This window comes from Natator depressus, chromosome 9 (genome assembly GCF_965152275.1).
Source record: "Natator depressus isolate rNatDep1 chromosome 9, rNatDep2.hap1, whole genome shotgun sequence".
Lineage (NCBI taxonomy): Eukaryota > Metazoa > Chordata > Testudines > Cheloniidae > Natator > Natator depressus.
In genome coordinates this window covers 82,596,327-82,621,452 of record NC_134242.1, presented here as the reverse complement: position 1 = coordinate 82,621,452, position 25,126 = coordinate 82,596,327, and the positions used below count along the sequence as shown (strand labels likewise).

The following is a 25,126-nucleotide window of genomic DNA, read 5'->3' as shown; positions in this document are numbered from 1 at the left end:
CGGCATAGCCTGAGGGGCCACGGGCAAGTTTTAGAGCTTGTAGCGTTGTCCCTGTGCTGAAGTGGGGATTTTCTGTCCTCGTTTCATGACTCCGGTGCGTGCCTTGGTTTCCCCTGTATGCTGCCTTGTTACCCAATGGGTGGAAAAGGACTGTTTGCTCTCAGGGCAGGCTAAGGGGCATCCGTATGAATGTCACCTCGCTGTCTGAGCGTCAATGGGGTATTGGAAAAGGACTGGCAGAGGCTGACCCCATGCCAGTGGAGGATTTGAGACGATAGTGGCAAATCCAATCACCAGGATAGTGACAACTAGCAGCCAGTGACCCAGAAGGAGAGAGATTTCCGCACCTCTCAGCAACATACCAGCTCAAGGACAAAGGATGGCAAAGCTGTGAGGTGGGGGATAAGAACTGGCGGCTGAAAGGAGACCTCTCTCACCTGGGAACTGACTGGGGGCTTGTCTACGCTGGCAATTTACAGCGCTGCATCGTTCTCGCTCAAGGGTGTGAAAAAACACCCCACTGAGCACAGCAAGTTTCAGCGCTGTAAAGCGCCAGTGTAGATAGTGCACCAACACTGGGAGTCGGGCCCCTCGTGCAGGTGGGTTTTTTAGAGCACTGGGAGAGCTCTCTCCCAGTGCTGTGCCGCGACCACACAAGCCACGTTAAAGCGCGGCCACGGCAGCACTTTAGCATTGCCAGGTAGGCTAGCTCTAAGGAGGTCAGAGAAAGAGATCTTGAATCCTGTGGGTCACTACAGCTTGTCTGGACTCTGAGTTAACCAGAACTGTCTATCGTTTAACATTCAGTTCCCTATGCTGCCCTAAAAACTTCCTATGCTGTGTTCCAGTTGACTAATAAACCCTAATGTTTTGACAATGCAGTTTGAGTGTGTCTGCAAATGCTTGGTGAGGTGCATTAATTCCCAAAGAGTGGACAAGTCCCTAGCAGGAGTCTAGCTCATTTAGACTCACTGAACAGAGCTCACAGTGTGAAACGGGAGAGCTGGAGCCCAGAGGTGGAGTCGAAGGAGGCGGTGAGGCCACAAGGCCTACGCTGTGCAGGAAGAGTGAGACCCAATGAGAGACTGGCACACTGATAGTGTTCTTCCTAGAGAGTTTTCCAAAGCTGGAGGCACAGCACCAATCCTATGGCTCCGTGACAGTCCCCAGTTTAAATTTTGTAAAATTTTAGTCAAAACTCTCATTCAAACCAAATCAGTGGAATCATTCAGTATAATAGGAGTTTGGCCTGAGTAAATACTTCAGGGTTAATTGGTTTTTACTGCAAGAGTGTAAGGTGAAATTTGGATGCACATGTGCAAATACTGTTCATATTACTGGTTTCTTCTGTAGGTGCAGGCACTTGTTTGGAGACACTGGAAAAAGGAAAACCACTCTTGGTGGTTGTAAATGAAAAGCTGATGAACAATCATCAGCTAGAATTAGCCAGGCAACTATACAGAGATGGACACCTCTTCTACTGCACTTGTAGGTATGGAACATATTTTCATATCATTTGTGCCTCTTTCTAGGGGTACAGCCAACTGTTCTCACTTTGTTCCCTTAGAAGAAATTGACAGCAGCCATCCTGACTGAATAAGTATTATCATTATGAGTGTTAAGGTAGTGCATAGGAGCCCTAGTCATGGCCCAGGACCCCATTGTGCTATGCATAGTTTTCACAGTTTTATTTTACAGTATTACTTACAACACACAGATTTATGGGAGGGGAGAATCTCTTCTCTGCAACTATACATCAAAGTACAAAAAGTAACTCTTCCGCAAACAGACAGTGACTTGATCCCTCCAGAGCTAGTCTACCACTGCTACATATTTTTGCCAGGGTAGATTACTACTAGAGTTATGCTTGGTGCTACTTTCACCAAACCCTTGAAAATTTGGTTCCAAGGTTATCATTTTTTAGGGCACTACTGATTCCAATTAAATGACAAACACTCTAAACAGATCAAAAGTGAGGGCATTTGAGTTGCAGTTAGTCAGACTGTTCGGGGGGGAAAAAAACACCATACAAATCCAAACCTCTGAAGTTGGTAGAAAGCAGCACTGGCCAATAGATCTAAGTAACATACTTCGTAAGGTAAATTAATAAAAGGCCCTGTCTCTTCAGAAGCTTCTGTTTGAAATGATTTAGGTCTTCATGTTTAATACAACCTTAAAACAACATCAGAAATTTGGGTTGATCAACCACTATCCTACCCAGAGGCAGAGTTGTGGAATAACCATTTAGATCTGACACAAGCTCTCTTGTCTTGCACACTGATTGCTCCTGCTGTCAACTTAATTCTAACACCTAGTCAAGACTCTGTATGGATGTCTGTAGTCAGGAGATCTTAGGAAGGTAAAAACAGGATACAGATTGGATAATGTGAAATGCATTCACAAGTGTCTTAAATGTAAGTAATCTTATTACTTATATGTGCATGATACTATTAATGAATACAATAAGATGAAGTTCCCTCTCAAGAATCTTAAACTTAATATAAACACAGATAACACAGAATATTATTGTCCTTCGTAAGTGAAAAATCATTCAGGAAAAATTAAGAAGGGACAGTGGGAAAGCTTTAGGGTACATGTTATGTGTTTTACGATTCATGTTTGGGAACTTTGGGTTATCATGGTAATTTCTTATGTTTTGGTAAATTTAAAACTGCTATCATGAGACACAAAAATAACCAAGTGAAAATGTTTAGTGGAAGAAGAATTTTGAGAAGGGATCTGAAGGGCAGATAAAAAAGGGAATGTAGGGTTGCTTTTGACCTAGGACAGCACCTAACCCACTCTGAATCTGGCTCCACATTGAAAGGAAAAACCATTAGTCATGTTACTCCTGGGAGAATTCTGTAACAAAAAATCCAAAATTCTGGATATTTTATTTGTCAAAATAATGCAATATAATCACACCAGTTTCATTTATTTTGGTAATTTATTTATACCACACAGAAAAAAAATCAAAATAATTGTTCAGCATTTTCTAAACACATGAAATTTATGTTATGAATACTTGTTAACCAAGACCCTGCATTCCAGTTATAATTCTGGATTTTCATTTACATTACATTACTTTTATTTTGGTGTTTGGTGTACTGTAAAGTAGACTGCCGCTTTAAATCGCTCAGACTTTCACACATGAAAGTCATACAGTTTTGTTAGTCATTGTCCTGCATTTATTTTAAATGGATAAGTAAAATCGATCCTGAGCTGTAATCTGACCCATTGTGCCTCTCTGGCACAGAAGAAAAAGCGAGAAAGCCCATACAGACCTTCCTAGCTGAGGATTCCCTTACTGTCATTTACAATAAGGCTCCTTTATACCACTATGGCAAGGTAAAGGAGCCTTAATTGAGGAAAATGGGAACAATTAAGTAACAATGGGAACATTAGCAGCCTGCCTGTTTAGTTAAAAGAAAAGGAGGACTTGTGGCACCTTAGAGTCTAACAAATTTATTTGAGCACAAGCTTTCGTGAGCTACAGCTCGCTTCATCGGATGCATTCAGTGGAAAATACAGTGGGGAGATTTATATACACAGAGAACATGAAACAATGGGTATTACCATACACACTGTAACCAGAGTGATCACTTAAGGTGAGCTATTACCAGCGGGGTGGGGGGGGACACCTTTTGTAGTGATAATCAAGGTGGGCCATTTCCAGCAGTTGACAAGAACCTCTGAGGAAGGGGAGGGGGGATAAACATGGGGAAATGGTTTTACTTCGTGTAATGACCCATCCACTCCCAGTCTCTATTCAAGCCTAAGTTAATTGTATCCAGTTTGCAAATTAATTCCAATTCAGCAGTCTCTCATTGGAGTCTGTTTTTGAAGATTTTTTGTTGAAGACTTTTAGGTCTGTAATCGAGTGACCAGAGAGATTGAAGTGTTCTCCAACTGGTTTTTGAATGTTATAATTCTTGACATCTGATTTGTGTCCATTTATTGTTTTATGTAGAGACTGTCCAGTTTGACCAATGTACATGGCAGAAGGGTATTGCTGGCACATGATGGCATATATCACATTGGTAGATGTGCAGGTGAAGGAGCCTCTGATAGTGTGGCTGATGTGATTAGGCCCTATGATGATGTCCCCTGAATAGATATGTGGACACAGTTGGCAAGGGGCTTTGTCCCCCACCCCCCACTGTTCCTCAGACGTTCTTGTCAACTGCTGGAAATGGCCCACCTTGATTATCACTACAAAAGGCTCCCTCCCCCCCCCTCCCCCCACTCTCCTGCTGGTAATAGCTCACCTTAAGTGATCACTCTGGTTACAGTGTGTATGGTAACACCCATTGTTTCATGTTCTCTTTGTATATAAATCTCCCCACTGTATTTTCCACTGAATGCATCCAGTGAAGTGAGCTGTAGCTCACGAAAGCTTATGCTCAAGTAAATTTGTTAGTCTCTAAGGTGCCACAAGTACTTCTTTTCTTTTTGCGAATATAGACTAACAAGGCTGCTACTCTGAAACCTGTTTAGTTGTTACATTTCTGCTCTGCCTCAGGCACAGAGCCAGCTTCACACAGCCCTATGCCAGTCAAAGCCCAGAATGCAGCAATAGCGAGGAGAGGGACAGAGTGAGTCTCTCTCACTCATTTGCATGCAGGCAGGCACCCAGCCCCACCACCTTACTGTCTCTCCACAGACATGTCCAGCCTTCCTTCCCTTCCCTTCCCCCCCCACCCCACCCCCCCCCCGGTGATTTGCTCTCTGCTGACCACTGCTCCCAGCAGATGTTCCCTGGGCTGCCAAGGAAGGGGCATGTGTTCCCCACAGATTTCTTTGCTTCCCTCATTTTTCTGCGTGGGAGCCAAGAAATCTGCGGAAGGTGTGAATTCTGTGCCCACCCCCCACCCACCCCCATGCAGGGCACAAAATTCCCCGAGGAGTAGTCATGTGCTGAAATAGTATCAGTTTCATGACACTAATTCTCTTTCTACCTGTGGTGTCTCTTTTCCCTCTAATGTATGTTCTTGTTGCTAATCTAATGCCAAAGGGAATCATGTGCATGCATGCTTCAAGGCTAGATTAGAAAAATAGTGAAAGACAAAATACCCCCATGTGCAGTATTTAATCGTTCATGTTGCCTTTGTTTTTGCTTTGTTTTTATAGCACCCTTTTGGAGTCATTGAAGTCAATCGATTTGTCAACACTGAAACCCTTTCCTCCTGGACAGCCAGAAAAGTTTGCTGCATTCTTGGATAGAGTTATTGGATTTGAATAACTAATCCAGAAAAATGAAAATGTTAGTATGTGGTCAAATTCTTCTAATGTCACTTCCTTAATAGGAAAATCCACTTATTGGGACCAACACTTTTTGTATCAACTGAACATAAATATGCCTGTTCAATTTCAGCTGACATTAAATATTTTCCCATTTAATGCCAATTTAAAATCTACTGGCTTCATGCTTCAGTTAAGACAGTGTCAGTAGAGGTATAGGGCTATTTTTTGTTTGACAACTATATCTAAAGGACTTATCTAGAAAGAGTCAAGGAGAGCCAGAAACTAAAGACCCACAACTTGACTCTTGCAGACAAGTCCAGCTGATAAAGCAGATGGCAAATCCAGCTAACAGACAAAAAGATGTTTCCTTGCAATTTTCAGTCTCAACTGTAAGTAAGATCTTAAAGAAAGAGAGAGAGACCTAAACGAGTAGCACAGTGGTTCAAAGTACAATCAAAAATGGCAACAGGTGGGGAAAAAGAAGGGGGTAGAGGAGGCACTTCTGTGCTGGTTTGTTCATACACATCATCAGAACATATCAATTACAGGTGAGTTACTGATCAGGAAAGCACAAAATATTGCAACAGAAATGGGACTTGAAAATTTTGAACCAGTCAACAGGTGGCTTTGCTGGCGGAAAGCATGAACTACCATTGCATTTAAATGGAGCCATGTTGAGAGAGATACTGGTATCTCAACTCAAGCACTGGACAACAGATGTCTTACCCTCAATCTTGGCCAAATTCTGGCCTTTAAAAAGTCATCATTAGCAGCCAAATAGCAAAGAGTCACTGTTCTTGTGTGTCCAAGCCAAACTGGCAAAGATAAAATGAAAATTCTTCTGATTGAAAACCGGAAAATGCCATGTTGTTTTCCTGGTGTCCCCTCCCCCTCTATGATCTATAAAGCAAACAGGAATGCATGAATGATTGCCATCAGATTCACTGAATGGCTTATGAACATTGACAAAGAGATGGGGAAAAAGAAGAGGAAAATTGCAGTGATTCTCAATTGTTCAGCCCACCCTACTCCAGAATTTACAAATGTGAAACTGAATTTTCTGCTGCCCAGTACAATTTCTCTACACCAGACTACGGTTGAAGGGGTCATTCAAAATTTAAAGCTCCATTATAGAAAGATCATGGTGCATAAATTCTTCATGCAAACTGATGGTGGCACAGCAAATGTGAGAAAGTTCACTAAAGATCTTGGTGTTTTGGATGCTGTTTATGTTGCGCAGTACCAGACTGGAGGTAACAACTTTGTCAGTTGTAACCGAAAAGCTGGTTTTGCAGCTGCCATCAAGGAAATCACAGACTTATCTTGGAGGACTTTTCAGCTGAACTTGGAGAGACTTATGTCCTTGGCTGATTTCCATTAATACTCTAATACAGATGCTGACCTTGAATGCTTAAGTCAGATGACATAATTAAGATCTATGTAGATCAGTTTTGGAGCCTACTGAAGTGAACAAAACTGGGGAGGAAGATGCAGTCCTAAAACCAACCAAAGAAGCTATTTTTAGAACAAGCTTTTGGTTGTAGTGAAGTGAATAAAACTATTACTAAATCCATTCTACAGTTTGGTAAAGCCCCAATCTCTGTCAGGTACTAACAGCATCGTCTGATCCCGTCTATAAGGCCACATAGTGTTTTAACCATATTGGAAATTAATGTGAAACCAGGTCCTCCACCACAGCAGCTTCTTTCGTAATATAGCCTGGTCCACACTTGGAACAGACCTGTACTAGTTACACTTATGTTGATACATAGCTGTTATCAAAGTTCTGACTGCTTCTCCCAGATCACTGCAGTGTGGTTGAGTTTTGTTTTATGCAAACAGTCAAACGTAGTGGTACACTGCTAAAAAGTTAGTCTTCAACAAATTTGCTAGCACAATTTTCAGGAGGAAAAAAATCCCTGTCCACACTGACTGACACCCTTCTAGTTACACCCATATCAACAACCATGTTTTAGTGTGGTTCTGATCCCTGTAACTAGGATACAAGCTAACCTAAGTCTAAATTAAAGTGCTCTTCCTCTAAATGTTCTTTAAATGTTTGTATTTGAAAGCTGACAGTGATGCGGTTCCAAACGTCACAGTACATTTGACCACAAACGATGGAAACAAATTAATTTTATTTCATGAATGCTTATTGAGCTAGGCAGCATACATACTTAATAAAAAGACAGCCCCTGCCTCCTAACAGTTTATAATTTGGTTTGATATTTTTTCCCAAATTTAGCTGTGTGATTTTGGACATGCAACAAATATGTGAAAGGGACAGAGCGGAACAGAAGCTTTCTTTGGCATATTAAGAGCTGAAAAGAGGAAAATTGGCTCAACTTTATAATTTCTTAAAAGTATGAACACACTCTCTGCAACAGATTTCAGATTTCTTTATTTCAATTGTGTCTTCTGCTAATATCTTTATTTCAACAGATGTTTTTTTTACATGTCATAGCATCAGAAAAGCAAGGCAAGGAGTCTGTGATGTAAATTTTTGTGAATAAATACAGTAAAGTAAGGTTTGTATTAGGGCTGTCAAGCAATTAAAAAAAATTAATCATGCTGTTAAACAATAATAGAATACCATTTGTTTTAAATATTTTTGGATGTTTACTAAATTTTCATATATATTAATTTCAGTTACAACACAGAATACAAAGTGTATAGTGCTCACTTTATATTTTTTATTATAAATATTTGCACTGTAAAAAACAAAAATTGTATTTCTCAGTTCACCTCATACAAGTACTGTAGTGCAATCTCTTTATCATGAAAGTTGAACTTACAAATGTAGAATTATGTACAAAAAAAACCTGCACTCATACGTAAAACTTTAGAGCCTACAAGTCCACTCAGTCCTACTTCTTGGTCAGCCAATCACTCAGACAAACAAGATTGGTTACAATTTGCAGAAGATAATGCTGCCTGCTTCTTGTTTACAGTGTCACCTGAAAGTGAGAACAGGCGTTCACATGGCACTGTAGTAGCTGGAGTTGCAAGATATTTACATGCCAGATGCGCTAAAGAGTCATATGTCCCTTCATGCTTCAACCACCATTCCAGAGGACATGCTTCCATGCTGATGATGGGTTCTGCCTGATAATGATCCAAAGCAGTGCGGACTTACGCATGTCCATTTTCATCATCTGAGTCATGCCACCAGCAGAAGATTGATTTTCTTTTTTGGTGATTTGGGTTCTATATTTTCCGCATCAGAGTGTTGCTCTTTTAAGACTTCTAAAAGCATGCTCCACACCTCGTCCTTCTCAGATTTTGGACAGCACTCCAGATTCTAAACGTTGGGTCGACTGCTGTAGCTATTTTTAGAAATCTCACATCGGTACCTTCTTTGCGTTTTGTCAAATCTGCTCTGAAAGTGTTCTTATAACGAACATGTGCTAGGTCATCATTCCTGACTTCTATAACATGAAATATATGCAGAATGCAGGTAAAACAGAGCAGGAGACATTCAATTCTCCCCCGAAAGAGTACAGTCACAAATTTAATTGATGCATTATTTTTTTAGCGAGCATCATTGGCATGGACGCATGTCCTCTGCAAGGGTGGCTGAAGCATGAAGGGGCATACAAATGTTTAGCATATCTGACATGTAAATACGTTGCAACGCCAGCTACAAAAGTGCCATTCGAACGCCTGTTCTCACTTTCAGGTGACATTGTAAATAAGAAGCAGGCAGCAGTATTTCCTATCAAGGTAAACAAACTTGTTTGTCTTAGCGATTGGTGGAATAAGTAGGAGGACTGAGTGGACTTGTAGGTTCTAAAGTTTTACACTGTTTTGTTTTTGAGTGCAGTTATGTAACCAAAAAAAATCTGCATTTGCAAGTTACACTTTCACAATAAATAGATTGCACTACAGTACTTGTATGAGGTGAACTGAAAAATACTATTTCTTTTGCTTATCATTTTTACAGTGCATATATTTGTAATCAAAAATAATAATATAAAGTGAGCACTGTGCATTTTGTATTCTGTGTTGTAACTGAAATCAGTATTGAAAATGTAAAAAAGCATCCAAAATATTTAATAAATTTCAATTGGTATTCTATTGTTATAAGTGTGATTAATCACGATTAATTTTTTTAATCGCGATTAATCCTTTTGAGTTAATCACATAAGTTAACTGATTAATTGACAGCCCTAGTTTGTATGTATTATGTTTACGGTGTGGGTATTAATAAACATTCACACAACAAACAGAACTTATTATTGGTTAAATATACTTTTGTTTGGCAGAATTTTGGAAAATATAGACTATTCAATCAGAGGTTCTTACAACATTGTAGACCTTTCCAAGCAAGGTGAATAGGTTGTGTTTTAAACCATGTTCGCAAACACATTTTTAAAAATACAATATTATACAGGAGTTTTCACCTAGTGTAGACAGGGCAAGGTCTGCTTATATGTGTTAGGTGGTCATGGTCAATCCTAAACTCCTGTTTTTCTACTCCAGACATAGGCTAAATATTTTTTGGACTCCAGGTTTGATTTATTTATATAGCTGCAAGTCCGTGTCAGAGTTCGTGCAGGTTGAAATGTAAAAGTGCCAATAATTCCACCAACTGAGAACAGAAAGAACACCTATATCAAATAAAGAAAACGTTTTGAGAGGCTCAGTATATATGTATACATATGCACACATAGCACCAATGAAATGCAGCATCCTCGAAGGTGGGAGTGTGATAACCAACTAGTATACCACACAGTGCACAACAGCTGAGGATGGAAATTTTAGTCCAAGCACACCAGGAAAAATCACTATTATTTCAAGTAGTGTGATTGGTTCTTTAATGTCTATGGAGAGAGAACAGCACTTTTTTTTTTTTTTTAAAAAAAGGTTTAATTTAAAATAAGCTCTATTTTAAAATAATTTTAACCAGGGCTAAACAGTTGTGTTAAACTCTTGGTCACATATCCAGACACCAACATTGTTAGATGTGATCAAACCCAGCACTAAAAGAATCTATCACTTGTACTAAGGCAGGCTGCCTTTAGTCTAGGGACTTGGCTTCACTGCAGAGTTAACCTGCGTTATAACTTGAGTGTTGCCCCCAGATCAAATCCCATCCATACACAAAAACTATGAACTCAAGCATGGTAGTTCTTTAACTTGATTTGGCTGGCCTGTCAAGGGTTATAATCTAGAGTTCAAGTGAACACAACTCAGCGGGCAATCCAATCACTACAATCCGAATGTTATTTCACAGTTTGACTGCTCTCATCTGAGTTAGACTAATTTGATTTGTTAACTGCAGTGAAAACCTGGGTTAGAAGTTAACAGACTGTACAGTCACTGTGGCCAGCTGGTAGGGGTAGACACATGAAGTAGGCTATCTTATTATTAGAGCTAGGTGGAAAATGGTTTTCCTATCCCATGAAAGTTTTAATAATTTTGAAATTTATCTTACCACAAATTGTGACAAATTATAAACCTCATATTTTTATGAACTGAACCTGAATTGGGTTTTTTTGGATTAGGTAAAATGAAATGTTTCCTTTTGATAATTCCAAAACTTTGTATTTTTATTTCAACCTTTTTTAACCTTTCTTTTTGGAGATTATAAATTAACAGAAATTTTCAAAACAAAAAGTTGTTTCAAAACAAAAATGAAACTTTTTGTTTTGAAAATCTTGAAACAACATTTTGACAATTTCAAAACATTTTTTAAAATAAAAAATTCAAATTGGGAAATTTGTCAATACCAACCCTTTCCCACAGAGTTGCGTGAAAAATATTCACTTGGAAAACTCCAGACTAGCTCTAGTTATTACTTAATTGTTCGTATGTCATGAAAAAGAAAAATACTGTTTGTATATCATTCTAATATTTCAGATATTATCCTCCTTGCTCTGACCTGAGCTTTAGGTTGGGATGGAGACGGAAAAGATTTCAGATTATTAACACTTTATAGAAAATGAAATTATGTGCTTTACAATGTTTTCGGTACCTATTCCCCAAAAATTGTTCAGGTCTTTGACTGCTCGGACACTGTTCATATTTCATCCTGGATCATCTAAACGCCTGTAACCTTCTGATTTCCTATTATATGAATCTCTGTACGAGTCACCATTTCTCTTTTATTGATCAGACACTCTAGCCATTTCTAAGCCTAGTATTTCCATTCCAGGACATAGCATTTTCATCATTTTTAGTTAAAGGAACAGTCTTTGATAAGTTTTTACAGTAATATTAATGTTTTTCATTTTTTAGGTAAAAGGACTGGTTTGGTTTCTCGTTGTAGTATTCTGGTACTTTTTGTACTGTTTTCTAGTAAACCATCAGAGGCCTCTACATTTAGGGGGAATCATATGGCTTGTGGGCTCTGGAAGTGCATTTACTTTGCCAGTTCAAATCCAGCCCAAATCAATAGTAAACAAAAGTTTCAAAGAGGGTTATTTGAAATTATTTACTTTAATTTAAAGAAAAACAAAACCAGCAAAATAAAAGCATGCCCATCCAGGCTTCAGGTGACCGTGACAACAATTAAAAGCATAATACAAAAATAATTACAAAGAAAATAACCAAACCAAGATTCCATCCTGCAAGCTGCTCCCAGGGGGCTAGCTCCGTATGCCTCTGTGGAATAGCTGGCAAAATCAGCCCATCTAACAGTCATCAGTCAGCAAAACTATTACAGTTCCTACTCTACCCTTTCTCTTCAAATAAGAACATAAGAATAAGAATGGCCATACTGTGTCAGATCGAAGGTTCATCCAGCCCAGTATCCTATCTGCCAACAGTGGCCAATGCCAGGTGTCCCAGAGGGAGTGAACCTAACAGGTAAAGATCAAGTGATCTCTCTCCTGCCATCCATCTCCATCCTCTGACAAACAGAGGCTAGGGACACCATTCCTTACCCATCCTGGCTAATGGCCATTAATGGACTTAACCTCCATGAATTTATCTAGTTCTCTTTTAAACCCTGTTATAGTCCTAGCCTTCACAACCTCCTCAGGCAAGGAGTTCCACAAGTTGACTGCATTGTGTGAAGAACTGAATGAATCTCACTCTTCCTGAGATGTCTCCTGAGATGTCTCTATTGCAAAGGGGTTTTTTAGTCCACAACAGGAAGAGGGGCCCTCATAGAACATATTAAAAATCTCATTCAAATTGGTAGTATCAACAGGGAGACCAAGGATAGAATAGGTATGCAGATTAACGTTGTTCCACCTGGTGAAGGTACATTGTTAGTGTGGTGTGAGGTTTGCACTTCCACTGCCCCTGCAGTATTTGTTCTGCAAACAAATAGAAGTCTTCAGCACTCTCGCCATGGGCACTTACGGGAGCATGGAAAAAAGAGAGTAAGAAAGACAAAAATGCCAGCAAGAGGGCTTTGAGAGGGTTTTTCCCCAAATGTAGGGGAGAGGGATTAGTAATACCACCCATCAATTACACGATACTACTCTACCAGTATTTTGTCCTGTAAATGTCAAGCAGATACTTTAAAAATGGGGCAGGTTTAATTGGAAGACTTGTGAGCCTTGACAATATTCACATAGAATATTTTGTTTCTACTACTAAATAATCATGTAATTGTGCAATTGGTATTAAATGTCACTCCTTTAAATAGTGTTTTGCCTAAAATAAATTTTTTTAAAAGTTCTGCATGTACATGTTTGATGTCTAATTACACCCCTTAGTAACACCTGAAAAACACAAATGACAGCTGTCTTCATAAACAGTTTATCTGCTGTCCAATAGCACAAGTTAATTTTTCTAATCCCCCAAATTTTCCTCACTGAGATTTTCACTTTCTAAGTTGGCAAAGACAACACTGCTTGGTTAATATTTACCACTTTGTGAACTAGGTAGTGCAGGAGTTGGGCCTAGAGTCCCTATGAAACTACTTAGCAGTTTTGGCTGCAGTAGGGACCAAAGGAATTAACCCCTAATTTGCAACATGCTATTTATAGTCATATATAAGCACATCAGAAAAAAAACTCTAAATAATCAATATGAACTCAGCCTAACAAGAAATCCCTTCTCTTCCTAGGATGGGATGAAGAACTAGAGAGCATCTGTTGTCAGTATTTTATTGATCTTTTAGTCAAAGAACAATCAATTTTACAGGGGAAAAAAAACAGATACACACATGGACTCTGAACCTGCATATGAGTAATTTTACATGGGAACAGTCCCACTGAGCTCAATGATTTGCAGGATTGGGGCTTACAAATATAAAACAAGAAAGACAAATGTGTATTACTAACTTACACTACATCTAAAGCAGTCTAGTAAAACACATAAATGTTCATGTTCTCCTCTCTGATGCCTCATTGGTTCATTAGAACTTAATTGTCACCAGCTCTGTGTATTAGGCACCTGTTTTTGAAAAGGAGTAGAAAAGCCTTTGCACCTGCTAAGAAACCACCCAAATCTGAATATAAAGGGGGGGGGGGGATGGGGAGAAGGACACACAAAGGGTAATATAACCAGTGAAAAGCAAACTAGAGCAACTAATAGTGGCATTCTAAGGAAATAAAGTTTTTAACTTTCTCTGTATTTCAAACTATTACATTTTGATGCATTACAACAGACAAGCTAGACCACATATGCAAATCAGTCCCAAATTATCTCCTATGAGAGGCATATAAAATAATACTTCACTCGCTACTAATAACAACCCTTGGAGCAGAAACAGCTATAAGGAAACACATTTAAGGCGACCCAGGACCACCAGCCAGAATCAACAGCGAGTCTTTGTGGGGCTGTGGATTCTAAGCCTGCCCTGGGGGGCTAGTTGGGTTGTTAAACACTTGTGATTGCTCTCCCTCCCTTGGGATGTTGTGTCTGTCACAGCCACACGGCGAAGAGGAGAAGGGAGCAGTCCCCAGGCCCGGACACTTCGGGACGCCTGTTCTGTAACTTTTACACTTTACTCCTTGGGGCTTCAGGCACCGATTGATTCCCCAGGGCCGGCTCACTTGGCTATATGAGGCACGAGACCAGGGCCGATCACCAGAAGAGGCGCGGAAGCATGGGCAGCCCGGGCTCATTGCGTGCAGCTGGGCTCCCAGCGAGCGACGCCACGCGCAGCCCCGTGCGCCCGGGAGGCGGCTGCGCTCAGCGGCGCTCCCCCTCCCCACTCAGCGCATCCCCGCCCCACCGCCGTCTCCCCTGCAGCCTCCCCAGCGAGCCCCTCCTCCCCTCCCCCCCAGCCCCACGGCTCCAAAGCCCCCGGGGCCACAATGCAGCTGTCCTCCCACCAGCCTGGTGCCTGCTCCTAGTCCTCAGGCTGGACCCGGGGGCTCTTGCCTCGCAGAAGTAGGAGTTACCCCTCCCTCCCCCCCTCCCCCGGTCGGAAGATGCAGAAAGGCTGGAAGAAATACTTCGGCCAGAAATCCCTCAGCGAGGTCACCATGGATGAGTATCTGGCCAGTCTGGGGCTGTACCGCAAGCTCACCGCTAAAGACGCCTCTTGTCTCTTTCGGGCTATTTCCGAGCAGGTAAAAGGAGTTTCCTTCCCACCCAGGGTGGCTGCCCCTCAAGGCTTGTTCCCCTCATAGGCCCGACCTGGGTGGTCCTTTCCGCACCACATCCTAGCTCTGCTAGCTGGAGTTCAATACAACCCATGCCTTTGGGGAGAGAACTTCACTTCTCCCTTCCCCCAGATTCTAGCCCCTTCTCTCCTAAAAAGAGCCAGCTGCGCTTGTAAGTGGGGTTTGACTTCTTTTCTTTTGGGGCTGGAGGGTGAATGGGGTTGGTTGAGGTAAGGCATCATTTGCCAACATATTTTTGGCTTTGAAGTAATCTTCATCTGTCTCTCCATTCCCAAAGCTGGAGCAGCAGGAGTTGGATAAAAGTTTCTAGTTTTGCTCTTGTGGCACCTTAGAGATAAACAAATTTATTTGGGCATAAGCTTTCATGGGCTAAAATCCACTTCATCAGATGAAAGCTGATGCCCAAATAAATTTATTCGTCTCTAAGGTGCCACAAGGACTCCTCGTTGTTTTTGCTGATTCAGACTAACACGGCTACCGCTCTGAAACCTAGTTTTGTTCTGTCTCTTACACAATCGTGGGTTAGCTCTAGATTTGCAAAATGAGATGTGGCTCCGATCTGGTTTACCTTTTATCCCATCTACCAAAGGTTGGGTTAAAGGTTCTCGTTTGGACTAATATTCTACCAGTGGTTACCTAATCAACAATCATTTATTTTCCTTTAGCATCTTCAAATTCTTCCACTTAAAAATGCGTGGGCAAATAACGTAAGGCACAGATGTGCAACCAAAAAAGATCATGCTCTATATTGAGGTTTTCTTTATGAGTAACTTATAAAAGGGTTTTATTAAACGATTAATTGCTTTCTATAGACTGTTAGTCCAATAGGTCTATAGGTTGATTACAACTGTCTATCACCTAATGGTGTGCTTATAATTACCTATAGTATATGTTGTTCAGGTCTGTAACATGCTTATAATATATTCACCTTGTAATGTAAATCAGGGGTTCTCAACCTTTTAATTTCAGAGGCTCCCCCCCCCAACATGATATAAAAACTCCACTGCCCACCTGTGCAGGGCACTTACCTGGGGCTCCCTGCTGTAGAGCCCCCGCAAAGCTAAGTTGCTCAGGCTTTGGCTTCAGCCCCAGGTGGTAGAGCTCAGGGCCCTGGGCTTCAGTCCCAGGCAGCGGGGCTTCAGCTTTTTGCCCTGGGCCCCAGCGAATCTAACGCTGGCTCTGCTTGCTTGGAGAAGCCCCCTGAAACCTTCTCACGGTCCCCCAGGGGTCCCTGGACCCCTGGTTGAGAACCACTGATGTAAACTACATGTAAAGGGAGCCTTAGTGCAAAGTGTAATTTAAAATTAGCTGCAAACCTTTCATTTCAGTGCCCTTTAAAACACCTTTTTTATTTTCTAGCTGTTTTCTTGTCAGATTCATCATATGGAAGTCAGGAAGGCTTGTGTTTCGTTTATGAGGGAAAACCAACATAACTTTGAGTCTGTAAGTAGACTTGTGTATTTATGATATGCAAAGTTTTGTGTGTTAGGAAATAATAGGGGTGTTTATACATAAACAGTTATGTAGATCTCTGCACTGAAAACCTACATCTCCCTGTACTTTGTTTTGTTAAGTTTTGACCAAGCACGGGTTTAAACTAGTACTAAGCGAGATAAGAAGTCGAGGGTAAAAGGCTTGCTCGTTTGCCTTAGTCTGTATGCTGTCCATTAGTTTCTAGTCAACCTTAGATTTTGTTTCTAAACCTTGGAAATATATTTATATGGCACAACATTTTTATTTGTAAAAGGTAATATACATTTATTCTAAACATCTGATCTCTCATTTTAAGTAACTGATTATAGTACTGTATAGACATTAATAAGCTATCTTTGTGAAACTGAAACTTCTTGTGTGTGAGGAGACTACACTTTGAAGTAAAACATGCACCTCTAAGGACAGTGGAATACAGCATAGCTTTTTAACCATGGTGTTATGCGTGCTTTAATGTCACTGTACGCTTTCAGTGGATGACTTCAACAACTGTAGAAGCCTGCTGTTTTCACCCAGTGAGGACTCTGCTTTAACTGAAGTGGTAGAGGTCTGTGGTTTTCATTCAGAAGATCACAAATTAAATCCCTGCTGACAACTGTGGTGTCTTTATATACCTAGCCTCGGTTTGTTACAATACTGCTGAATATTAGGAAATGTACTTGTTGCTGCTGATGGATCAGTGGCTGTCAGCAACAGGTAAACTTACTAGTTTAGACAGGTCCTGTGACTGCTTTGAAACAACCTGGTTCTGAAGAGCATTCTGAATACTCTACTGGCTATTTGAACTCTAATTCACAAATGGCTTTCCCTGCATCTTAAGGGAACAATTCTAAATGTTTTATCCACAAAATAGATATTGAAAGCAATAAACTAACTTTTTAGTATTATAATACTGTAAGTTTTCTACAGTCTTTCACATCAAGTGTTATTAAAGTGCTTTGTACACTGTGTACATACCCCCACTTAAATGCAGCTACCATTGGGGTGGAGGGAGACATCCAGTTGGCTCAGAACATGCTGCATAATAGTGAGAGAAGACTTTTTGGTGACAGGCACTTGCACAAGTTCCTACTCACAATTATTGCTGTGGTATTTTAACTTCCATACAGAGCAGCCAAGATCTTTGCCTTGTCCAATAAAAGAAGGACACAGTAAACTACGTGGCATTTAAGATATTGGCCTCTGGAGGAAGGGCTGGGGTGAGCAATGCTAGTATTTGCACTTGTGTATTTTAGGATATCTACCTTTCCCAACCTTAAGCTATCCCTTTTCAACTAGAGGAGTAGATATAAAATTTGATAATAGCTAAAATTCTTACCCTGCAATTTAAAAACAAACGTACTTGAAAAGTCACTTCTGCAATGCACAGAATGCGAGCAGGTGGGGCAAATTTTTAAAATTTTCAGACCGAAGTATTAGACCCAGATATAACCAAATTGTACATTTAGTTTTGCATGTGCATGAGATATCTGGACCTTCCAGACCTCATGTTTGACACAAGACATTCCCATGTCCTTTCTTAATATGTTTGAGGAAACACTACTATAATTCTGACTTTGATTTTTTTTTCTGTTCAATCTAGTGCATATAGATAAAATAGCTTTTCAGCAAGAAGTTACCTCCTTTACTAAGCACATACATATGCAATTGTTCCTAAATGTGGGGGAGAGGGAGAAATCATTCATGATCAGGAAGGCTACTTACTTGCCTTATGAACTCGAAGGCTGTTGGCCTAAAACCACTGCCTATATGCTGACCAATATCATCTCATTGTTTCCTTGTATTCTTCCCTGCCCCAATTGTCTCTATCCATCTGTTGTCTTATACTTAGATTGTAAGCTCCTTGGAGCAGGGATCAGCTATTTGTACATCGCCTAGCACAATGGAGTCCTGATCCATGACTTGGTTCCTAGGCACTAGAGTAATACAAATAAGAAAAATATTTTCAGTTTTCCTCTAAACATTTTAAATACAAAGTGCAAATTCTGACTCTAAATGTTTCCAGCAGATTTAGTAATGATATGCAGCTGATTAAATCAATTATCTCTTTTTTTTCTTTTTTCTTAAAGTATGTGGAAGGATCATTTGAAAAATATCTGGAACGGCTGGGAGATCCAAAGGTAAGGCCAGATTCATATTCCTGAGGCTGAGCCCAAAAAGCTCATGACGTTTGCTGGAATGTAAGTTTGAATGTTTCTTGTTCTCCCTGCTAACTTGTATCTCAGTCCTGCTCTCAGATCAACATAGGTGGACCCTTGCACCTGAACAGAGCACTGTTGATTTCAATAGGACTTTGTGTGGGTGCAGTAGGACTCTGTGGACCTGATGGCAGGATCAGGGCCTTGGTTCTTGCTTGTGGGCAAAAAAGGGGCATTGTCAAACCACAACAATGTAATTTAAGCTGAGGGAACCAAACTTTGGTCCTGTCAGCCTGGATCTTTAAAAGGCTGTTAAAAAACTGGGTGCATAATTCATAGCAAATGTTTGACAAATTTCGCATTTTTTTCCAGATTTGGAAAAAAGAAAACCCCTGCTTTCTTACTTTAACTTATTGCTTCTTTGAAGATTTTTAACTAGTGAACATGAGCAGGATACAAGAGTATCTAAAGCAAATGTAGTATGTTTATCAAAGAAATACTTAAAAATATATTCGAGACTGGCACAGGTCTAGCTAGTAGAGCTTAGCTACAACTTTGCCTCTGATTACTGGGCCAAAAATTGAATACATACTTGTCCTATGTCAGTGATTTTCTCTTCAGGAATCCTCATATTTTACAAATTTCCAGATGCAGAAGGAATCAGAATTTTGCAAAAGATGGAACTTAAGTATTTGAGGAGTACATCATCACTTCACATTGATTCTCTCTCTTCCTCTCTCTCAGTGGGTTTTCTTCAGTGCCCACATAAATATTTTTAAGGTAGTCTGAGGGGTTTTACACTTACTACTAACTTTTAAGGATTGAGGAGTAGACCCTTTTTCTCCTTGTCCCTATGAAGCACAGTTATTGCAGAGGCAGTATATTCAGATGTACTCCTTTATAGAGCTTGGTTTGAGTCTTTTAGGGCTTTGAAGATAGGGGCTCAGAATTTTATCCAGTAGTTAGAGCTGGGTAGAAAATGCTTATTTAAAAAAAAAAAATCACGAAAAATGTTGACTAGCTCTTTTAATGGTATAGTGAGAGCCAGTATACAGTCCAAGTACTGCATGGCAGGCTCAGTGGTCAGCTCCACTACACATTTGACGAACATTTATTTTCGTACCTTCTAACATGATCTCAAAATAATTTTATACACCTAGGAAAGTGCTGGCCAATTGGAAATAAGCGCGCTCTCATTGATCTATAAGTAAGTCTCTTCCTTTTTAAAAAATTTTTATTTTAAAATAAAATTAATTTTGTAATGGGCTGTGAATGGTTAAGGGTACTAGCTGTGGGGCCCAGGATCTCTTGATTAATAGATTTTTAAGGCTAGAAGGGACCATTATGATCATCTAGTTTTGATGTCAGCTTGGCTTAGGAGTGACTGCCGTTCAATGTTTATTATGTGAATGGGTGGCTGCAGACCAATTCCAGGTAAAGAGGATCCCACATCCTGAAATGTACTGAATTGGCATCCTAATTAAGTCTCACAAGAGGACAAAGACCTGGTGGCCATGGAGATGGAGCTAAGCCTGACTACTGGAGGTTTCGTTGCTGCTGCCCAGGTAGTACTGGCTCAGAGGGCTTCAGACTCGAGTGATGTCTGTTTGGCACTTTTCATAACTATTACACTTTTTTTTTTTTTAAGAGTTTACAGTGAAAGACTTACTGACGGGGAAGTGTATGAAATGATGTAGAATTGTGTGCACTGATGCTAGCTATAAAAGTTAATTGCCAACACACACAAAATACTCTTCTTGCTATATGAGGTGTCCTTGAAAATTCAGGAAGTGAGAAGTGCTGCTCGGTGTGTGTGCCTGGAAATGCATTTAAAATAAATTATAATTTCAGTTAACATTTGAATCCGCTGTAGGCACTGTCTGTCTTGCTAAAAAAAAAAAAAAAATACTGCCACTTCTGAACAAACAGTTTAGGAGCCTAATGGCAGAGACACTAAAACACTTTGCATCCTGTTTCAGTCCAAAATGAACAATTAGATTTCTACAAGGTTCTAATGGCATCCTGTACTGAGATTCTAACCCTTTTGGGAACTACTTCGTTTAGGGTTAATTGCCTCACTATCAGAGCAATCTGTCTTGAGATCAGAATTACCTGACATAATTAGATGCATCTTTTTATTATCTGAAACCAGACATCGTAGGTTTTACCAAATATTTCTTCTTTCAAGTAGATGGTTCCACTTTGTGAATTTAGTTATTGCTTAAATTTTATGTTGGCATTCACCTGTTAAGAAAAATATTCTGCTCTCATTCTCTATATTAACCAACAGTGGATTCTCCAAACTATTCTCTTCAAATGTCTTCATAACAAGCACTTGCATTAAACGCATGCTCTTTCAATTCTCGATTTTTTTTTTCTCTTCCCTCCCCCCCCCCCCCTTGCCTAGTCGAGACTTTATTCTGTACCGGTACCCTGGAAAGCCACCTGCCTATGCTACAAACAATGGCTTTGAAGACAAGGTAAGGAGATGTGAGCCAATTTTCTGCCCTCCCACTCCTAGATAGCTCTAATTTCACTCTGTTCTAATGAGCTTTTCACTTCACTGGAGTTACAAGAGCAAAACTGAAGTCTCTGCGCATTTTGCACACTTAAAAAACAAAACCAAAGCTAACTTCAACAAGGCTAATGCTCCACAAATGAATTATTTCACAGTTGAAACAGTTCCTGTTGGCTGCAGGAGTTAGAATATTACAGATGAGGAATCTTCCTATTTGATCAACTTTAGCTTTTCTGGGGTGATGGTGCTTGAATACAGTTCCCTGTGGCTATTTTTTTTTAATCTTACTAGCTAGAATGAGACACTTGGATTGAGTTGCCTAATGAGCAAAGTGAAGGTGGCAGATTAAACAAATATATGGGTGAAGAAAGGGCACTCTTCTCCCTCCCCCAAAAGAGAACAGACAAGTTTTGGGGGTCTTTTGGGGTGTATTTTTCCCCTCCTGGATAGAAATTAATTAGCTTGATTTTTGTGGGTTGTGCATGGTTATGTAAAGCAGTAGATAGTCTAAACCCACTTGAAGTTTTTACACAATTGAAGGTGTAGGGAAAGTTCTATATTTAGCTTTTTCTTGTGAAATAGCTTTTCCTCTAGTTTGATACTAGTGGGCCAATAAGATTTTGAAGTTTGGGGATTCTAACGTAAGAGTGGCATTAACTTCTAGACTGTTGTTTGGTCATAAGGTAGTTGACTCATAGTAAAGTCCCTCATATTTGACCTTTAACAGTTCATGAAATGACAAAACAGTGTCCATGTGGGTAATAGGCAAATTTATTTGTACACTTGCTACAGTCTCTTTTATAGGGATCAACTCTGTTTCTAACACTCTGTTTGTATTTATACTAAGCATACCCATTGTTTGGACAGCGTGTTAAAGCACTGGCCTTAGAATAAGTAAAGGATTTGTAGTCTCGAGTGAGAACATCAAATAGAAAATGTTTGGTTTTCTTTCATTTCTTCCTCAAAGCTTTTTGTTTTTTTTTTCAAGATCTTGCTGTGTTGTTCCAGTAACGGCCATTACGACTCTGTGTATACAAAACAATTTCAGGCAGATGCTGCTGTTTGCCAGGGTAAATTAACTCTTACACTGTTTTTAATGGGAAGAGTGTTAAGTACTTCAAATGTCCTCTTTCTTGGGAGGAGAGGGGTACTGAAGGGAGAAGAAAGTGGAAAGCTCATTAACTATTTTTAATGTAGTTGGTGTGTTATGAAAGTCCACAATAAGCACATCCACTACTCTAAGGTCACCTATCAGACTCCAGGTGTTCTTTGTCTAGCACCAAGTCAAAACTATTGAGTTCTCTGTGCTTTGTTTGCCCAGCTGTCTTGTACGAGATCCTGTACAAAGATGTGTTTGACATGGATGAGGAGGAACTGAGAACTGCAGTTGAGATGTTTCGAAGTGGGGCCAAAAAGAACAGAAACAGTGCCTCTGTTGGAAGTGAGGATGCAAACTTTGATTGCCTTCCCGAGAAAGTGTCCAAAACTTCATCTGAAAGGAGGTACGGGATTAAAAACAAAATATCCTGTGAACAGTAACTGATCACTTAAAAAAAATGTTGGTGGGACTAGCCTATTAGGTGTGTTCTGCGCTTCCATGAGGAACATCTGTGGCCATCCTCCAATGTCCTGGTACTGAGCCAGAGTCTGAGCATATTGTGGAAAAAGCAGCGTGCTTTTCCTGGGACTGGGAAGTGACATGTGTTTGAGCAGCAACCTCTCCCACTGGCTATAGTCAACTGGCACTGTCAATAGCACCTTCTTACTGAACAAATCATGAGTAATCAGAATCATTGGCTTTAATTCCTATTAGTATGGCAGCAGCAAGATTGCTTTGAGAAAGTGAGCTGGATTCTGTTGTAGCTTGTACATCGTTAACTATGCCCTAAGTTTAGGACCAAACCCTGCCCTCATTTGCAGTGCCGCTGTGTAGCCCTTTTGTTTCTGATGGGGGTAGTAACCAATGGCATTGTACAGATGAGAGGACAACATTTGACCTTATTAATGGTGATGAAGTGCAAGCCAGAAAGGACCCAATTTAAGTTGCTGGCTCTGGCAGTTCTTAAACACTTCTAAATTAGACACACTTGTTAAGGAGTCCTTGAGATTAAAAAAAACAAAAACAAAAAAAAACGCCATAGTGCCCATGAGTGGAATAACTGAAGGAGTGTTTAAGTTTGCAGAATGGAACTGGGCTGACCCTTTCTTAAACATAAAGCAATGTTGGCTGCTACTGCGTGGAAGACCTGAATTGAAGGGGCTAGGGGAGAGAGCATTTTATTTACAATCAGAAAAGGGTTTACTCTGTGTGAGTGCTGCATGTGCAAAACTTCATATTTGTACTACATTATAATAGTGTTAGGTTCTGGCTTGCATCTTATCACTTGGTGGCGCCATGGTTCTTCTATTAGGTCATTCAGTCAGTTTGATCTTGTTGATTTCAGGGCTGGCAAGAAATCTTGCATTGTATTTTGTAATCCTATTTTTAAATTGCTTAGAGTGGAAGACTGGGAAGGCAATGATACTGACAACCCACCTGAAGATAAACTCAAACCAGGCACTGAAGAGGCAAAGGTTTGGCAATTAAGGGATAATCCTTTAATTCTTTCCCATTAGTGTTCATGACACTGTGATTAAGGTTGAATCAGCCCTTCCTATTCTAAATGCTGCTGTTGGAGACTTACACCCTTTTTTTTTATTTCCTCAATCTTGCATGTGCATGTTTAGTTTTTAGCCCTGGTATTCTTTATCCCTTCTTTTAAATTAATTGTTGAGCCTTTTATCATGTTAAAAAGCTTATTTCTGAGACTCTTGTTCTTTAGGTAGCTTTAAAAAAAACCCTACAGGTTTTAAAAACAAAATTTGGCAAACAATCCCTGATCTGGACTCTTACCTAGAAACCATCTAATTTATCTTATTTAATCTAATTTTATTTTAGACACATGAAAAGTGCTGTTCCATTTTACCAGGCCTGGCTCAAAACACTGCTCTAGATAACATTCAAGGAGAGAGAGAGAGAGAGAGAGAGAGAGAGAGTGTGTAATATAATTAGTTACACACACACACACACACCACACACACTCTCATTGACTTTGGTTTGGAGTTGTGTGGTCAGCAGCTTCTGAAAGTCAGTCTCTAGTTAGTTTTTTTTTTTTTCCTTCCCTGTTTTTTACCTAGTGACTAAAAACTTTCTATTCTGAAATCAAGCAGATCAGTATAGAGTCTGTGATTAACTTCTTCAACATGATTTTTATTTATCTACTTTGTCCTCAAGCCTCAGAATCCATAATACCTAAAGACTTGTTCATATTCTTCTTAGATTCTGTACTTGAAGCAAACTAATTACATGTCATAGTGGAAGTGAAAGAGGCAGGGAAGACAAAGTGTATATGCTTATTTAAAATAATTAGAACCTCTGCAAGGAAAGGCAGGGGTTGTGAATATATGGCATGCTTTTAATTGTAGTCCATTTTAACTGTGTTTTAGCCTCCAGAAAATCCATCAAAGATGCCTTTTCCCTATAAAGTGCTAAAAGCCCTGGACCCTGAGATCTATCGAAATGTAGAATTTGATGTTTGGTTGGACAGCAGAAAAGGTACCTAAAAAAACCCTTTGAATATTCTGTAAATTCCTGGCTAACAGTAAAAGTTTTATTGAGGCTCCATGAGATTATTTTATAGACCAATTTACTAGTATTTTGGACCTGCACAGGGGGCTTGAGCAAATAGATACATACCTGAAACGTGAAGGGCATTATCTAACCCAGCAAACATATCTGTGGAGCATACATCCTGTTACCGGCCAGAGACTTCTTTTTCATCTCTAAGCAACCAGTAGAGTACTTCCAATTTTATATGATGTCCATCATGCTCCTGAAATCTGATCTGTTGAGAAAAATATACTGGTTCTGGACTAGGAAATGTGGGCGTTCAGGAAAGCTTAGTGCAATAGCAGAGTATTGTCTTGTAATGCTATTTTCAGATCACGTTCAAATGTAAAATGGGGACTTTTTTTTTTTTACTTTATGGTAGCAGTGTCTGCACAAAGGCTCGTGTTCCATAAATGCATTTGGGTTCAGAGTAACAGGAAAGGACGGGGGGGTCACTTAGCAGTTAGTGTGCACTTTGAACTGCCAAATGAGACAAGTGCTCCCTTGCTCTCCAGGGGCTTGAGCACTAGGGAAATATTACACTCTCTCCCCACAT

General features: G+C 40.0%; 1 protein-coding gene across 1 annotated transcript in view; it reads left to right on the top strand.

Moving 5' to 3' along the window:
• Positions 1-25,126, top strand: part of ALG13 (ALG13 UDP-N-acetylglucosaminyltransferase subunit) — a 55,162-nt gene that overhangs the window by 827 nt on the left and 29,209 nt on the right. Inside the window, exons 3-13 of the mRNA XM_074962663.1 lie at positions 1,354-1,492; positions 5,131-5,236; positions 14,580-14,720; positions 16,134-16,217; positions 18,335-18,385; positions 19,564-19,610; positions 20,811-20,883; positions 21,910-21,991; positions 22,243-22,423; positions 23,420-23,495; positions 24,408-24,516. Of these exons, the coding sequence (XP_074818764.1) occupies positions 1,354-1,492; positions 5,131-5,236; positions 14,580-14,720; positions 16,134-16,217; positions 18,335-18,385; positions 19,564-19,610; positions 20,811-20,883; positions 21,910-21,991; positions 22,243-22,423; positions 23,420-23,495; positions 24,408-24,516 (1,089 nt within the window). The remainder of the gene's footprint in view (positions 1-1,353; positions 1,493-5,130; positions 5,237-14,579; positions 14,721-16,133; positions 16,218-18,334; positions 18,386-19,563; positions 19,611-20,810; positions 20,884-21,909; positions 21,992-22,242; positions 22,424-23,419; positions 23,496-24,407; positions 24,517-25,126) is intronic.